Here is an 18,530-nt window from a genome sequence, read left to right on the forward strand (position 1 = left end):
ATGCCTATCCGTGCTCTGTGCACCATATGCTCCGACTTCTTCGACCATTCCCGCGACGTGGCCGCCATCCACTGCGGCCACACCTTCCACCTGCAATGGTGAGTGACCTGTGTCGGCTTGCAGACGGCTGATGAGGATCACACCTGACGGAGCCCCACGGGAGGTCTCTAACCTGGGCGGAGACGGGGCTGGCTAGGCCGCCCACAGGATGTGACAGCTGAGCTAAATCAGGGGTGCTAATAAGTTGGTTCAGTGAATAGTAGGGACTCAATTTAGGGACAACCTAAATTCTTTGTGCAAAAAATGTAATTTCAAAACTGTTAGCCCCAGCAGAGGTGAGTTTGCACATTAAGGAGAGGATTCTCCAGAAACAGAGTAGGGAACAGAACAGGTGGATTTTCTGAAATACACTGGGGAGCAGTGGGTGAAACTGGAGAGGTCTGCTGCACCATTTGTGCGTTAGTTCCCTGGCCCGGGATCGAACTCAGCTGTAGCACTGAGTGTTAACCCCTAGGCCACCAGGGACGCCCCCTGCTTTCATTTCTTTTGAGTTATGTCTAGAGATGGAAGAGCTGAATCATACGCTAATTCTATATTTAATTTTTTGAGAAAATGATTTACTGTTTTCCTAGGACTGTACCATTTTACATTCCCACCAGTAATGCACAGGGTTCCAATTTCCACATCTTCATCACCACTTACTATTTTCTGTTTCTGTTTTTTTTTTTCTTTTAATGGCTACCCTAAAAGATGTGTTCTTTTTTATTATGTGTGTTTACAGCTATCAACTTCCCTCTTAGCACTGCTTTTGCTATTTTTGGTGTGTTGTATTTTCATTCTAATTCATGTCAACATGTTTTCTAATTTCCCTAGAGGTTTCTTACTAGATTAAAATCAAGGTGTACGTAGGATTTTACCTTCTGTGGTTGCATAACCCCTTTCTCCATTTTCAAATCCATTTGTATTATACCTTCATTTCTCTCTGTTATATCTCTTAACATGCCAGACTTTCTTTTTTGGACCATTGTGATTACATGAGCAAGTCTGGATAATTGCTCCATTTCAAGAAACTTAATCATCTCTGCAAACATACTCATGTAATATAAGGTAGCCAGACAGGCATTATTCTACCTAATTCTTTCTGGAACTCCTAATTATCTTCTGTGTTTCTTATCATCTCTTACATATTTTCCCAACTTTTAAATTCTCAGTGTTTTCTCTGACCTAGCTTTCAATTTACCAGTTCTTCAACTATGTCTGAAATGCTATTAAACTTGACAATAGAATTCCTAGTTATGACCATTTTTTCAATTTTAAAATTTCTGTTTGGTTCTTGCTAAATTCTGCTCGGTCACCTTTTATTTTCTAATTCTCTACTGATTGTTTCAATCTTGATTATTATTATTTTTTAAATTTTTATTTAACAAAGTGTTATGGTCTATGTCTGATAATTCCAATATCTGAAATCTTTGTGGATATGTTCTGGTTTGCACTTGTAGTATTTTTTCTTTCTGTGAAGGAAAAAATATATATATATTTTTTTTTAAAGATTTATTTATTTATGCATCCAAGAACTGGGGTACAGGCCAGAGGTGTGGGGGGGTGAGAGGATTCACCAGAGGCAGAGTGGGGAGCAGAACAAGCAGACTGACTGAAATACACTGCTGAGGGGAGCAGCAGGTGAGACAGGAGAGATCTGCTTCGCCATGTGGGTTTCTCTCTGGCCGGCGGGGGTGCCGGTGGTCGAATTCGTGTTGCAGAGGCTGTGGATTGCTTCATAGTGTGGTGCTTAACCCCTTGCACCATCAGGGAAGCCCAGGAAAATATATATTTTATTAAAATATAATACATTTTCTATAAAAGTACACATATAATGAATATATGGTGTGGAGAATTTTTCACAAACCATACACACCCAAGCACCCAGAATTCAGACCAAGACACAGACACTAGCACTCTGGAAACCTTCTCATGCACTCTTCCCATCACTCCCACCCATTTCTTTCTTCCCAGGACAGACCCCATTGTGGTCAGGGTAGATACTGATCTGTATACCGGCATTCAAGCCAGGGCTCACATAAGGGTAACCACTATTTTGACTTTCAGTAGCATAGATAAAATTTGCTTATTTTTTTTTTTACCTTATGTAAATGTACACATACACCATATACTTTTTAAAAAACCTGGCTTCTCTTCCTCAATGTTGTGTTTGTGTTATTCATCATAACGTTCTTAGTTGTAGGCACATTCATTCTCATTGCTGTGTCATTTTCCATACTACGTGGTTAGCTTTGATTATGTATTATAGATAACATTTGAGAAATTATTTACAGAAAAAAATATTTGAGGCCTAGATTGATGGTATCTTCCAGAATTGATTCCTTTTCTCTCTGGTCCTTGGGGGTGAGAGAGTCCACTAGTAGGAGACTAAAGCTTAATGTTTGAGATTTTGTTGGACCACGCAAATAGATGATGCAAAGCTGAGCTTTGTTTTGATTTATTGCTACCTGCTTTTGCTTCTGGTTTACCTTTACTTTGAAAGCGTAGCCCTTTGAGAATTCCAGATTAAAGTAGGGGAAGTTCTCATCTCTGATTGATCCTGGGTTTTGACCATTGCCTCCTTAGTTAAAGCCTAGCAGGTTAACAAAAGGTCAGCTCAGGAGTAGGGAGGGCCAAGCTAACAGGTTCCTAAAAAAAATAAAAGGACCATACTGCTTCGAGTACTTGTACCAGTTAGGTCTTGTGAGATGTGCATTCACTCTTAGTGGTTCTGCCCTCTTGTGTGGGTAGATATTGGGTGGGAGAGGAGCAGGACAGACCCCACTGTGGTCAGGGTAGCTACTGATCTGTATGCCTGAACTCCAGCCAGGGCTCACCAGCATGTTTTTCTACTTCTCATTCTAGCCTAATTCAGTGGTTCGAGACAGCACCAAGTCGGACTTGCCCACAGTGCCGAATCCAGGTGAGGGTGGTGGGGTAGAACCACTGCAGCTGAAGACAATTTTTCCTCGACAGAGAGCAGGAATGAGGAGAGATCTCTGAAACCAATCAAGTATCTTTGACCTTTTTGGACCCTAATTGTTTGAAGCCTGTTGAGCCTCACATGTGCCTTGGAGTGACTCAGGAGGCCTACTCATGCTCAAGGGTAGCTGGCAAGTGTACTTGTTACCTGGATCAGTCTTCACATGGGTAGATTTGGCTTCCTTTTCTGGTTTCTCCCATTTCCTTAATGCCTAGCACATAGAGTTGGGGTGCCTACATGGGTCTTCAGTGACATGACTTCAGTAACCAGAAAACCAGTGACTCCAGCTGGGATTCTTAAACAGTTGCAGTGGTCATCTGACTTCAGGAGATGTGCTGTGAAAGGTTAGGCCTGAGAATAGGTCAGGCTGCATGCTAGGCTACACATATACTCCTGTCTTCCTTGCCCATGACACAACTATACAGTCATATGCTATCTTGTTCTCTCTTCCAGGTTGGCAGAAGATCCATCATCAATAAACTTTTCTTTGACCTTGCTCAGGAGGAGGAGAGTGTCTTAGATGCAGAATTCTTAAAGGTACCTAGAATTTACCTTATTCTGAACTGCAAACCCTCTGAGAGTTCACTTTCTGCTCCTACCCAGGCAGGGTATCTAGATGGAGTTCTAGAAGGGAGACTTGGTAAAGGAATAGGCAAGGAGAGCAGATGATAAGTGGTAAGACCCAGTCATTGGAGAAACACAGTTAGGAATGAAGGGAGCAAGTTTGCTGTGAATCCTCTCCTTGGGATTTCAGGGCATATCTGACCCAAGGGCAGATTTCCTTTCCCCAAGTTCTCCTCACCTTGCAGAGAATCTGCAGTCATCTTTCTTAGCCCATTTACCTGATAGGACGATTAGAGACATTTCAGCCAGAGAAGATGTATGGACCTGCTGTTCACAAACTGCCTGGGGAACATGATAAAGCCAGGTGCCTGAGTCTTTCCCAGACTTTTAGTAGAGGACAATATCTTGGCATTAAGATGTATAGCCAAGGGCCTCCCCGGTGGTGCAGCGGTTGAGCGCTGGGTTGCGAAGCTGCCCGTGGTCTCTGCGGCGCCAGTTCGATCCCCGGCTGCTCCCCGGCCACCGGCGAGGGTCCCACATGGTGCGCAGACCTCTCCTGCCGCCCGCTGCTCCCCTCAGCAGTGTCCTTCGGTCCTTCTGCCGGCTCTGCTCCCCGCTCTGGCTCTGGTGGATTCTCTCACCCTCCCGCGCTTCTGACTGTACCAAGTGCTTGTATAAATAAATAAATAAACCAAAAAAAAAAGAAAAAAAGAAACTTTTTAAAAAAAAAAAAAAAGATGTATAGCCAAAGTAGAAACCCACGCTACAGGAGAGGATAAACTGCTTCTACTGCTTCCCCTCAAGTATAAGATTCAATTTTCTTGGTGACAAGGGGGCTGGATTGATAGAGCCCTCTTGAGGAAGTGATACTGGGGTTCTTAAGTGAACTAGGCCTCCAAGGGTTAATTTTCTGGGTATCTGTTAGATCAGGGTCCTGTCTGACCTTTTCCCCAGGCTTCCATGATGTCCCTGGAACCTCACTGCTTCAACACATACAGCTTTTGTGTTTAGAGCCAACACATTTATCATCATGACTGTTCCTAGTTTTAGAGCATGTCCTCTGTGATAAACGTAGTGATAAAAGGCTTTCAAAGCCAGATCTGGGAGACAAGGCCGCAACATCTTCAGTGGTTTGGAGCAAGGGCTAGGATGGTACCTTGTTTAGGTACAGAAAGACCCAGAGGGGGCCTCCCCGGTGGCACAGCGGTTGAGCGCTGGGTTGCGAAGCTGCTCTCAGCCTCTGCAGCGCCGGTTCGATCCCCAGCTGCTCCCCGGCCACCGGAGGAGGGTCCCACATGGCGGGCAGACCTCTCCTGCCACCCGCTGCTCCCCTCAGCAGTGTACTCGGTCTTTCTGCCTGCTCTGCTCCCCGCTCAGGCTCTGGTGAATTCTCTCACCCTCCTGCGCTTCTGACTGTACCCAGTGCTTGTATAAATACAAACAAATAAAAAAAAAAAAAAAGAAAGAAAGAAAGACCCAGAGGACTAAAAGTAGCCTAGGGCTGGTGTCTGTTTTCAGGCAACCCATGGATGCCTTTCTCTAACCATCACTTCCACTCCTAGGTGTTCTATTACGGACCAGAGCAACCACCAAAAGCTCCTACCCCCGAACTCCTGGGTGGAAAGTTTGATGTTTAGAGACATGTCTACCCTCTGGGGTAGAGCCTTAGTAATAGTCACATGTGAGATTCTGAGTCTTGTATTGACTTGGGGGTGGTGATCTGGAGGAGGATTTGTCTGGATTCCATCCAGCAATCACTGTGAACCCTTGGCCAAGCCCTTTGGTTCTGCAGAGCCTGGATTTCTTGCTTATAAATTAGTTACCTCTCTTCCCCACAGGAGTGCTGAATGCTCTGAACTTTTCAATGGCAACTGGGCTCAGTTCTGCCCCTGCCTCTCAGTGGGTCTGTGGCAGTCACTTTAGAATGTATGCCTTCCCTTTGAGAGGCTCATTTAACCCTGGTTAGAGCCTAGCATGTGTGAGGTTCCATCAAGGGTGCAGTTCTTCTTGTCGTGGTAGCTCACCTACCCTATTAGATTCTGGGACCAGAAGGCTTCTGGTCCACAGAGCCAACTTAGAGCTTGGAGAGCATGCACTGTGAAGCAGGCAGGCCCCAGGGGAAGGAATGGTGACCTAGGTCTTTGACCATCTCGACTTTGTGTAGCTGATGCCTAGAGCCAGCATAGGGCCAAGGAAATGATGGAAGCCCCTGCTGTGAGACTGATCACATAGGCCCAACTTCATTTCTCTTGCTCCTGTTCTGCTTTTTTCCTGGGGTCTTGCTCCCAAGATTATTTTCTTCCATTGTATCTACTTTTTAGAAAGATAGAGAGATAAAGCAGGCATTGAAGTACATGCATCCCTGGATCTATAGGCTTCTTTGTTCCTGGTGAGCCTTCCCACAAGCCTTATAGGAGGCTGTGTGGAGGCAGCAATGATGTCTTCCTCTCTTTATTGTGGATATTGCCTTACAGAATGAACTGGACACTATCAGAGCCCAGCTTTCCCAGAAAGGTAAGTTAGCAAGAGAAAAGGGACCCTGAGAAGCTCCTGACTTAGGTGTTAGAGGGAGAGGCTATGGGGAGGAAGACCTCTGACCTTCTGGCAAAGCCAGGGGCTCGCCCAATTTTGTATGTCCAAGTATCTTGCCAGCTCTTGTGCTTGGCAAAAAGGAGAGGAGGGGTGACTGTAAATGTCCACCTTGTCCAAGTGAGCCAGCGTGTCCAGGTAAGCCTCTGATCTTTACCTGGGCTTCTTGCCCAGGACCCAGACTGGACAGGGGTTTTCTGATGGCACAGAAAATATGTAGGAGGGGGTTCAGCTACTGAGTTTGGCCAGAACCAAACTACCTTGAGGTCTGGGATGATTAACTAGATCCATGGAAATGGGAAACAGTGAAACCTTTATGCAAATGATTCCTAGCAACAGAAAGAGGAACTCATCCCTTGAATGAAATGGTGCTTACTCTACTTCCCTTGTTTGGTGTCAGAGGTGGGGAACCCGTTTCTGGCCTGAGACTTGTTCCTTAACCTGCCTCAGAGGTGGATTCTAGAGTCTAAGGGCCCAGGTTCTCAGGCTGATGGGTAGATGTGCCTCTACCCATCACCTCCACCCTTCACCCCTGCTCTAGAGAAGGAGAAACGAGACAGCCAGGCCATCATTGACACTCTGCGGGACACTCTGGAAGAGCGCAATGCCACCGTGGAATCTCTGCAGAAAGCCTTAGACAAGGCTGAAATGCTGTGCTCCACCCTCAAGGTGGGTCCCCATGTCCTGTGGACACAAGTTGGTGGGGAGATGTAGCCCCAGTCCTGGGCTCACCACTCTGGGCTTATTATCTTCTGCATTGGTCGATATTTTGGTTTGCACAATTGTAAAATGGAGGCAAATCTCATCTTCTCCATGTCTCCCATAGTGTATTCATCCATAAGAAAAGGGCCATATTGCATATGTTTGTGGTTGTGTACTCTAGTTTGGAGACGTGGGGGCCTTCCCAGTGCTTCATGGAGGGGCTGCCCAGCCAAGACCTGAGTGAGGCAGGACCATGTTTCCAAAAGTGATTTGTACTCCACCAATGATGCCAGTCTGAGGAACCTTCTTTTGGCACTGTAGTCCTTCGTCAGGCTGCTCTCTGGAGCTGGATCAAACAACGTCCCAGGGAGGAGCAAGGGGCCTTTGAAGTCGTCAGCTATGCTGAGCTGACCAGGCAGATCAAAGCCTGTGGAGCAAGCAGCTCTAGACCTAGATGAATTTTGTATCAGCCTGAATTGGTGAGCCTCTTGCTCTCTAACGGGCACAAGGCGATTGATCTGAACCTGTAATTGATATTCTGGCCTTGTAGGAAGGAGCAGTCCTTACTGGGTGCCCTTTGAAAGGGAAAGGGAGTCATCCTTGCGAACAGACAGGGCCCCAGGATGGTCATTGTCTCTTTTCCTGCCTGGTGGCTGGGCTGGATCGTGTGACCTGTCCCTTGGGAGGGTGGAAGCAAACCAGCACCTAACTGTGGAGCAGGAGTCTCTGATGGCATTCCCAGAGATGGAGTGGTCTTGTGCTGAGGGCAGTTTAGCCAGTTGCTGCTTACTCAGCTCTCCTATCTGGCAATGGTCTGTGGCTGTGGGTGGTGGAGAGTGAAACCTGAATTTGTACACTGGGCTTCTTCAGAATTCTGCATGGAATGTGCCATGAGGTCCAGGTCACGGGACCCTGCAGCCCACGATGAGCATATAGTGGGCTGTGCCTCTGATAAGACATATCACAGGAGGAACTAGGCAGGGAGGTAAAAGAAGCAGTTGTCCTTGGGCTTCTTAGCAGAAAAATAACAAAGTAGAGGGAAACTCAGCAGCCTCCAGGTGTTGGGGGCATGTAGTTGTTAGCATTTTCAAATGCAAACAATTCCAGGGTGGCGGTCTCCTAGTGACTTTAGCCATGGCCCCTGGGAGCCTGCCAGCAACAGGTCTGGGTGTGTTTGCTCTTTAGAAGCAGATGAGGTACTTGGAGCAGCAGCAGGATGAGACCAAACAAGCACGGGAGGAGGCTCGCCGACTCAGGAGCAAGATGAAGACCATGGAGAGGTGAACTTGGAGCTTGTGCCCTGCCCCGTGTTGGCAGGGCCACCTAGGTGGCCAGGCCCCCTCGGTGGCACATCTCTCAGGATGGCAGCTGGGGATGGGTCACTTTCCATAGGCCATATAGCTGGGTTTGGGCACAGGTCTCCTTTCTTAGCTTCTATGGGCTCCACTACTTTCCATGGGGACCCTGTCCACATGCCTTCCTGTCCCTGATGCCTTTGGCCAGATGGCCTGGCAGGGGTTTTGCTCTAAGAACGTTTCTCCAGAGATCCCAGACCTTGAGACCCTCTTTCAGCACCCCTTCTTCCCCGGCAGCATCCCTACAGCTGTGCTCAGCTCTGCTGTGGAGCCTTTCCTTGGACAGACCCGCCTGCTAAAGCATCCTAGCAGCCCAGGCTGTCACCATAGCAACAGCAGCAAAGAGAGGCAGCGCTGTACTGGGTACCTACCCATCAGCCTCCAGATTTTAAATGCCGTGGGCCGGGTGTTTTTCAGGATTGATCTCCTGCTCCAGAGCCAGCGGCCCGAGGTGGAGGAGATGATCCGAGACATGGGTGTGGGACAGTCGGCGGTGGAGCAGCTAGCTGTGTACTGCGTGTCCCTCAAGAAGTGTGTACTCTGGCCCCTCTCTCCAATCCTAGGAGCTAACCCATGGCACCCCAGCCCTGCCTCTTTGTCTGTTTCCCATCGCTGGTAAAGCAGAGTAGATGGACTTCAGGGGCAAGCTCTGGAGCCATGCCTCTGTATGAACCTCTGGCCCCATCTCTCATGTGTGGCCAGTTTCTTTATCTCTCTGACCCTCAGCTTCCTAATTAGATAAAGTAATAACATTTCTGATAGGGTGATTGAGAGACTTGAGTATGAATTTAAGTATTATTTCCAAGGAGATTGGCACAGCTATCTGACCTACAAGCCCCACCATGATCTTTGGGACCTGTTTCCCATCAGCACTGTTACTGACCCTGCCTGGCTTGCATCCAAAGCTGTGCTAGCATTCTCTACTACTTTGGGTGTGAGGTTGGGGAAAAGGACCACTTGGTTGGCAACACTGAGGATCCCAGATGCCTCCTGTTGGGGCTGGGTGGTATATGGGGCCTCCTAGTGGGGCCAGGGCTTCCTGCACACCTTCTCAAATCATCAGTTACTACAAGACAGGCAGGAAACAGAGACTTCACCAGCTTCCCTGCACTGAGTGCAGGACCTCCTTGTCCCTGTTGGGCTCAGGTGTCAGAGTCAGAGTGAAAAGGGCCTAAGGGCTTGGACTGGGTTTTGTGTTCAAATGGTGCTATGGCTCAGTCTGATCAACAGGGACTTGTGATCTGGTATCTTTCCGTGGCCCCTTTGCAGAGAGTACGAGAATCTAAAAGAGGCACGGAAGGCTTCAGGAGAGCTAGCTGACAAGCTGAGGAAGGACTTGTTTTCTTCCAGAAACAAGGTAACACAATGGGGAGCACAGGGTGAGGGGAGAGGTGACTGTCCCTTTTGTACTCATTTATGTCTTCTGAGCAAGGCCATGGGCCTCATGGTGCACCCGACTCCATGGATGCTGTTGGATGACTCACAGAGACTGTTTACTGGTCCTTACTGGGCATTGGCTCTGATTGCTTGGATTGTCCACTTAGGGGATCAGATCATGAAGGGATCACCCCAGTATGTACACACTTATGCTCCCCTCTACTCTTCCTGGCTTCTGGGTACCTAAACTGGCTGGAGAGCACAATCCCAAATATGATGACTTCAGAGGCCTGTTTATGTACCAGACCCAGAGTAGGAGGACTCTTGGAATCTGATTCAGTCAGTACAGCTGCTTTCATTTCTGTGCGTGTGCATCCTACTGCAGGGGATGGGAAGCAGCCCTTGCTCCTGGGAATCTCCAGATGGACGTTGCCAGATTAAGGCCTAGCCCAATAGCGCTAGCGTCTCCCTCCATATCCTTCTGGACCCTGAACTATCCTGAATGTGCACTGAGTAGCAGTAGGTGGGGGCGGGACACGTAGTTACCCCTTGGTTCACCCTTTCCTCCCTTTGTTATAGTTGCAGACAGTCTGCTCTGAACTGGACCAGGCTAAGTTAGAGCTGAAGTCAGCCCAGAAAGACCTACAGAGTGCTGACAAGGAAATCATGGTGAGAGATATCCCTGCCCAGATAGGAAATGAGAATTAGTGTGCCCTCCAAGCTCAAGACTGGGCTAACCCTGCCCAGGAGCCTATGCACCAATCAATGGTGGTTCTGGGCTCCCTGCATCGTCCTGGGTCTGCTTGGCTCAGGATGTATTCCTTGGCTCTGGTCTGGAGCTGGGGCTCCTCAGCAGAGGGCAACCAGCACAGTGGGTCTTCTCTCACAGTCTGTCCTGTACCTACATCCACGAGGTCACCAGATGAGGGGGCCACCAGAGAGGGGTTCTGAGGCTGGGTGGTCCTAAGCTCTTGAGCTTGATGCAGTTTCAGGCCTTGCTCTGTTCCCCAGGGACCTCCCCTTTGTGATGTTGCTGGTATCCTTGGAAGTCTCTCTGGAGTTGATGTCTCAGCCTTTTTTCACACTCTTCTCTTTCCTTCCCTAAGAGCCTGAAAAAAAAGCTAACGATGCTACAGGAAACCCTGAACTTGCCGCCAGTGGACAGTGAGACTGTCAACCGCCTGGTTTTAGAGAGGTTTGTTGACCCTCTTGTATGATGCAGCTGGAAGAGCCTTCTGGTCAGACTATCTGCTCCCGGCTTTGGTGGGGTGGGTGGTCCGGGTGGGCCTGATGGCTGTGGACTTCCTCCTCTGGGAGACAGCCAAGATTTAGCTGGAAAACAGCTTTGAGGCAACTTCCGGACTAGGACAGGGAGAGGCCAGAGTGGTGCAGAGAGGACCTAGACATGGTCTGGGAAGGGACAGGAGCACAGACTGTCTCAGGCCCTCCTGATGATGGGATGGCTCGTCAAATGCATATATGGTCCCAGATTCTGAGACAAACATGAAACAACTCACCGAAATAATTCCACTCTTGTTTCTGGAATGTGTGCATTTAAGCTGCCAGCAGAGGGTGCCAACAGGCAGAGATATGTGTCCTTGCCAGGAGTAGCCTCTCATTTCTCCTTATGAGTGTTTCACTGTAGATGTGTGCCTGAGGGTATCCTCAGGGCTACCCCTACCTAGCTGCCCAGCTGATGGCCCAAGCAGAAGGCACACAACCCAGTGACCCAACCTTTTATTTGAGCCACTTTTCAGTGTCCTTTGGGAAATCATTATGCTCTTTCCCCCCTCCTACCAGTTCCTGAAGACTGCCCATCTACCTTCTGTGGTGCCCCCTGACTCTTTCCCTTGTCACTACCTCCACTTGAAGCTGTGACCCATTCCCTCCGCTCCTCCTGTCTGTCCAGCATATCAGTCTTTGGACATCATGGCACGCCCCCTACCCCTAACCCAGATGTCCCAGACCCCTTGGCACCATGCATAAGGCACTTCAGGAGCCATCCTTATAGGCTATACAGTGGATATATATTTTTAAAGGTTTAATTATTTATGCATACATGAACTGGGGTACAGGCCAGAGGTACGGCAGCGGGGGCGGGGGGGAGGTGAGAGGATTCAACAGAGACAGAGTGGGGAGCAGAACAGGTAGATCTACTGAAATACACTGCTGAGGGGAGAAGCAGGTGAGGCAGGAGAGGTCTGTTGCGCCATGTGGGTCACCTCCCTGGCCAGCCGGGGATCGAACTTGTGCTGCAGAGGTTGCTGATAGCCTCATAGTGCTGCTGCTTAACTCCTTACGCTACCAGGAAGGCCCTGTTTCTGGTTCTTTCTCACCACCCTCAGAGCCCATTGTCCATGCCACCCTAGAGCCCCAGGTAACACAGAGCTCTGTGAGGAGCTTGACAAGTACAGTGTACACCCTCAGAGAGCTGATGGTCTCAGAGACCATCTTGTGGGTAGACCTTTAGAACATACTACATCATGGAGTTTGGTCTATAGCTTCCAGTTGGGGATGTACCCACTTAGATTTTTTGTTTTTTTTTTTTTTTTAAAGATTTATTTATTTATTTATTTATGCAAGCACTGGGTACAGTCAGAAGCGTGGGAGGGTGAAAGAATTCACCAGAGCCAGAGCAGGGAGCAGAACAGGCAGACTGACGAAGTACCCTGCTGAGGGGAGCAGCAAGCGTGACAGGAGAGGTTTGCCATGCCATGTGGGACCCTCGCCGGCGGCCAGGTATCTAACTGGCGCTGCAGAGGCTGCAGACAGCTTCACAGATCAGCGCTCAACTGCTGCGCCACCAGGGAGGCCCTACCCACTTAGTTTTGAGTAAGTCTCATGCCAGAGCCTGCAGCCCACTTACAGAAAAGACTGCTCTGCTCTCCCCTGTCTTTCAAGCCAGCAGGACACCACAGCTAACAAGCCAACATCTGTACAGTGCTGGACTGGACTTCTCATCATCTCTTTTTCTCCTGTATTTTTCTGGGCATAAAAGTTAGGGTGGCAGGTCTGTGGCTTTTAACATTAGCCCTTCTTTTAACTAGGCACTGTCCTAAATTCAGGGTTCACTCCTAGGGCCCAGACTCTCAAAAATAGTTGATGAATTCTGAGCTGTTTTCCCCTGTCTTCTTTGTGCTCTGATGGCAAGGCCCTCAAACTACAGGTTACGCAAAGACCCTCTCTGTACCTTGCTCCCATAACAGCTGTCCCCCAAGACAGGGAAGAAGTCTTAAGCTTTCATGATCTCAATGGCACATTCCTTCAACCAACAATCAAATCTGAAGGAAGAGCAGTCCAGGTGCGAAACTAGTAAGTGTGGAGACCCCGAGGCATGACAGCTGGGTGTGGTTGGGAGAAAGCAGCCCAGCCGAAGGCCGCTTTTTAGCCAGCCTTGAAGGATGGATTTTCTCTTGAAGACAATGGAAGCTGTTGGGGATACTTGAGGAAGACCTGTCTGGTGGGACTGATTTGTGCCTCTAACCAGCTGCATGGGTGCCCTCCTAGACATACACTGATGTGAAGGTAATTAGGGGGCTTGATTTTAGGTGTTTCTTGTTGCTTTGGTATCATTCTTTAATTGTAAAATGTGACTCCCAGGAATGCCTTGGAGAAAATATCTAGATTTATTCACAGAGATCCATGGTATTCTTCCTGCCACCCAGAGTATGTGGAGTACACAAGCCCTGTTCACCCAGGCAGCCACCTCTCAGTGGATATTCAGGGAAGTTCCTGTTTTCTACACTGACAGATAGCTGTGGGAGCCACCATTGATCGCAGGGGGCAGATGAGTGGCAAGGCAGCTGGCCTGGAACTCCCCAACTCTCCCCTGGACTGGATCCACTGTTTCTCACATTTTATATCTTTCTCTTTACTCCTTTGCTTTGCTAAAGTTCATCTTGAAATAATGTCCAAGGAAGGGAGCTGGGCATGTCAAAATACCTTTTTATGGAAAAGATAGAAGGTAGAAAGGGAAGAAAGACACTTAGCAGAAAGGAAAATAGGGTTTTTAAGGATTTACCTAGAATTGTCTGGAGAACAAGAAATGTTCCAGGTGTGGATGTGAGGGAGACACTGTGACAACCCTTGAGTTTAGTGTTCTGGATGGCAAGGAGGTGTGAGTGAATAAGGCCCAGGCCATGGACCCCACCGGGCAAGGTCTGAGGGGATGGCAACAGGAAGTTCTGCATGAGCCACCTGGAAGACAAAATAGCTGCCCTCGCTAGACTGCCTGCCTTTTGAGTGTGCCTTCCTACCTTGGGGCTGAACGTGCATAGTCAGTAATGGTGGCAGAATAACAGATACTACAAAAAGGTTAGCATGTGTAGTCTTGGCTTTTGCTTTTTCCTGTGGTTCCCAGAGAAATGTGCAAAACAACCAGTAGGGAGTTCGGTTCAGGTGAGTTTTTGCAGCCTTTGTTCCCACTGTAGGCCAGGAAGGGGTAGAGCTTCCAGGGGCCTGGCTAGGGAAAGGAAGAGATTGGCTAGGCTTCCCCGATTGCTTACTCACCTAAGTTAGTGCAGGTAGCTCCCTTTCCTCTGATCTAAAAACCCCAGTGGGATCCTGGCCAGAGATACCCCACAGCACATCCCTTTATCCCTGAGCAGTAGACACAGAACTGTGGGCAGGTGTCTCGAGGTGAACTCTGGCCCAGCTTTATGGGAATGTTCTGAAGTAGGGGGAAGACAGGGATACTGCCCTGCTCGGACACACCTGATGTGAGCCTAGGTCAGGGAGACTTAGGAGGCCATCCACTAAAATAAGTAGGAAAAGATTAATAAAGTAAACTAAAACAACAACAAAAAATCTTTCAACAGTTCTCCCTCCAACTTCCTGCTCAGCCTGTGGACACCACTGTTGATTCTTGCCTCTCTCCTCCAAAGGTCATGCAACTTCCAGAATCCTGGATTCTCTGGCTGTTCTGCTAAGTGTTGCAGGGCTCTCCAGGACAAGCCACAACAATGAGGGCTGGGGGTTGTCCTCGGGAGGCTGTGGTACGGTCAGTGGCCCACCCTGTGGGGTGAGGGGGCTGCACTTAGCAGAGACCCCTGAGTTGAACGGTTTACTTTTAACTTCATCATCATCAGGTGATTTTAAAAAAATCTTTCAACCTAGAGATTGCCGTGAAGGAAGGTAGTCAAAGATGGGGAGGCTAAGATGGGGAAAAGCAAAAACAAAACCAAACGCTCCACTTCAGAAGCTAGAGGCATTGCCTTTACCTGGGCACGCTACAGTGTCCAAGTGAGCACTTGTGTGCCCTGCCAGGGGCGAAGGGGAGCCAGAGCACCAGCCCCCAAGTCTGCTTTTCTGCTGCTATTACCTTTGTGCATTTTTCAATTGTTTTTTTTTTTTTTGTTTCAAGTTCTCTATATCCTGGATACTAATCCCTTATATGATATGATTTGCAACTATTTTCTCCCATTTTGTGGATTGCCTTTTTACTCAATTGATAGTATCTTTTGAGCCACAAAATAATTTTCACAAAGTCTATTTTTTTCTTTTGTAGCCTATTACATAGAGTTTGGTATTGCTTTTTACATTTTAACATATAAGCATTTACCCATGCTAAATTTATTCTCTAGGAACAATATTTTACTACCTGTCTTATCTTCAAGCTGTAGAAGTGCCACCAGGAGTCCTTTTGACAGTTTCTTTTCTTTTTTTTTTTTAAGATTTATTTATTTATGCATACAAGAACTGGGGTACAGGCCAGAGGTGTGGGGGTGCGAGGATTCACCAGAGGCAGAGGGGAGAACAGAACAGGCAGATTGACTGAAACCCATTGCTGAGGGGAGCAGCGGGAGAGTCAGGAGAGGTCTCCTGCACCATGTGGGTTGCTCCCTGGCCTACCGGGGATCAAACTCGTGCTGCAGAGACTGTGGATTGCTTCATAGTGCAGTGCTTAACCCCTTGCGCCACCAGGGAGCCCTCCCCCACCCTCGCCCCACCTTTGACAGTTTCTAATACTGTGCCATTTGCTGTGATAAGTGTTCTGGAAGGGACCTCCCTCTACATCAATCACTGATGATTGTTCTGAGAAATGAAGCTACTTGGTCAAAAGACAACAATCTTTTGTTTGTATATTTGGGTTTTGTGTGGGTTTTTGCTTGCTTCCATCCATGTGTTTAGACTTTCACTTGTCCTGTGACTGAAAGATTGAACCAAGTAGTTTTACTGTAAAGATCAGCTGGGTCATCCTGAGCCAGGCATGGGCTCCAGGCCCCTTGGTCACAGCCATCTCTTGTGCTTGAGGGTCTGTTGTCCTAGACTGCCTCTGTGATCCCAGGTAACCAGGCCATCTTTGCCAACAGCCCAGCCCCTGTGGAGATGCTGAACTTGAAGCTTCGCCCACCAGCCTTCAGTGATGAAATTGACCTCAATGCCACCTTTGATAAGGACACCCCTCCTGCCCGGCCCTCCAGCGTCAAGCATAGCCACGCCAAGAAGCTCTGCATAGAAAAGACATAGTAGGTGGTGATCCCTGGCCCTTTCCACAACCTAGAGGGAGAATGGCTAAGAGATTTCTATAGACCCTGCCCGACAAACTCTGTGTGGTCGACAGGAGAGTAAGTGCCACCTGGGATTGGCCATGGTTTGGGTTGTAGTCATTTTTCCCCTCTCCAGGGTACTTACTGTGCAAAGCCCTTTACTTGCTTGTCTCAGTATTCATCACCACCCTTCAAGCAGAGGTCTTGGGATGTGACTTAAAGAGAAAACGGGTTCCAGAAGGGATAGCTCTGGCAATGTGTCTGCTTCTAATACCTCTGAACTTCCTCTTCCATTGTGTGCTCTCAGACTCATGCTTGAGGTAGGACCATCTCAAACCTAAGAGAGTAGCAGACAGGGTTGGCATGAGAAACTCTGGAATGCAGTAGGGTGGGTGGAACCTGCACTAGGGGAGCAGTGGCACTGGGAATTGACAAGCCATCTCAAGTGTAGTTGATGATAGAGAAAACTTCCCATGTGTTTACATAGGTATCTGCTGCTCAGGTGAGGGACGTGAGGGCTGAGCAAGTTTCCTCTGAGTCAGCCTTTGAACAGGAGAGAAAGAAATTGAGATATTAGGCAGTGGAGGCAGAGGAGACGCAGAAAGAGGGTAAAAGGCAAAGCTAGCTGGGTTATCGGTTTCTTCGCATGCCATGCAGGGCCAGGCCTGAGGTGAGAAACACACCTAGGGCGTGCAGCTCAGGTTGCAGTCATGGAGACCTGGTACTTGTTGGCTGCCAGACTTCTTAGAAACACTACCACTTTCAGAGGAAAGTGAGGGAGTCCACCACGCCCTCTACTCAGATCAGCCTCCCCAGAGTCACGCTCCTATGGTTGTCATATGGCCTCGCCACGGCCTTTGCGGCCAGAGTGGAGGCATCCAGAGTGAGCAGGCCCTGATCCTGCCTCTGTGATCATGGCTTGAGAAGCCACCATTTCAGCTTTTGGTCACCATCATCCCACCTATCAGAAGAGGGTATATAGCTTCTCAGGTCCCCAGGAATTGGATGAAAACACAATGTCCAGTTCTGGAGCTGGAAGTGGGAGACCACGGCCTAGGACCATGGACTATTATGCCCCAGATCCTGCCTACACAGATTATCTAGGGAGAGGATTTTCATTAGATGCTCTCTGCTTATGTCAGGGCATAATTGGCCTTTCTTCTCTGGGTGGTGAATCAGTTGGACTCCTACTTCTGTGTCGAGCCAGGGACATGGTGAGGTGCCTCATGTCTTGGGGGGCATTGGAATTGGCTGGACCCTGAGTAGTGGTCATAAGATCAGGACTGGTCCAACCCCAGCCTTGACTGCTCTGGTGACTGTGGACTTCCAACTGTTGACAGATCTGCACTGGGAGTGGAGATCACTGAGGTGCCTTGACCAGCACTCAGCCATGAAAGTAGTGGCAGGTGCTTCCCCCCTTCTGTGTTGCTCACCTGCCTCTTGCCTTCATGTCTCACTGTTGCAGCTCTCCTGTTCAGGACATTCCCAAGAAGATGCCCAAAGGCTCGAAGCAGGTAAGGTTTCTCAGAGAAGCTTAGACAATCATCATCTAACCCTTGGCAGGACTGAATATGAAGTTGGACTTTTGAGAGGGAAGGGTCTTGCCAGAGCCCTCTCACCCCTCACCTAGAAGTGAGGCACTTTAGAGCCACCTTTGGAATGGAATCCTGCTCATTTCCTTCCTGCCTCCTGATGGGGCATCAGAGATCCTGATCCTGTTCCACTACTACTACCCACCCTCCTCCTCTGCTGTCACCTCGCTTATCGAATATGGCTCTGGGGTCACCCCTACAGGAGTCCCAGCTCTCACTGGGCGGCCAGTGCTGTGTGGGAGAGCCAGATGAAGAGCTTGCTAGTGCCTTCCCTATCTTCATCCGGAATGCAGTCCTGGGCCAGAAGCAGCCCAAGAGGACCAGGGTAGAGCCATGCCGAAGCACAGATGCGGTGAGTGTGGCTTCCCACAAGTGAAAAGTGCTGGCCCTTGTGGAACTGGGTGACCAAACCCTCTAAACCATTAGCCTGACCCTCTCACTTCTTCCTTCTGCCTTAGGTAAGGACGGGCTTTGATGGGCTTGGAGGCCGGACAAAATTCATCCAACCTGTATCCTTATATTGTTTCACTGGTCTAAACTGAGTGATAGAACCCACACCACCACTCACCTGTACTCTAGGCTCCAGTCCAGAGACTGCAGCCTCAGGTGCACAGAGCCAGACCTCACCTGGTGTCCCAGGGCTGCCCAGCCCAACTTGAAGCCTTTCCTGCCTTATGTTTCAATCTCCTATTTAGAACCTCTTCCTTGACATCTCCTTCAGAGTGACATGACTATAATCCGTCCGCTGCCTGTGAAGCCCAAGGCCAAGGCTAAGCAGAGAGTGGGGACAAGGACACTACTCCCTCCCTCCCAGCCCAAGCTCGACGCTTTCCTGTGGTAG

At 48.9% G+C, this 18,530-nt stretch overlaps 1 protein-coding gene across 1 annotated transcript; it reads left to right on the plus strand.

Annotated features, from left to right (window-relative positions):
- TRAIP (TRAF interacting protein) lies at positions 1-18,530 on the plus strand (the record flags this gene model as incomplete). Its single annotated transcript, XM_084247585.1, has 15 exons — positions 1-98; positions 2,905-2,962; positions 3,476-3,559; positions 6,061-6,100; positions 6,717-6,844; positions 8,063-8,157; positions 8,650-8,763; positions 9,502-9,589; positions 10,189-10,278; positions 10,716-10,804; positions 15,921-16,076; positions 17,563-17,611; positions 17,892-18,041; positions 18,148-18,198; positions 18,411-18,530. The coding sequence occupies 15 exons, from the start codon at positions 1-3 to the stop codon at positions 18,528-18,530; spliced, it is 1,410 nt and encodes a 469-aa protein (XP_084103711.1).

This window comes from Talpa europaea (genome assembly GCF_964194135.1).
Source record: "Talpa europaea genome assembly, chromosome: 11".
In the NCBI taxonomy this organism is placed as follows: domain Eukaryota; kingdom Metazoa; phylum Chordata; class Mammalia; order Eulipotyphla; family Talpidae; genus Talpa; species Talpa europaea.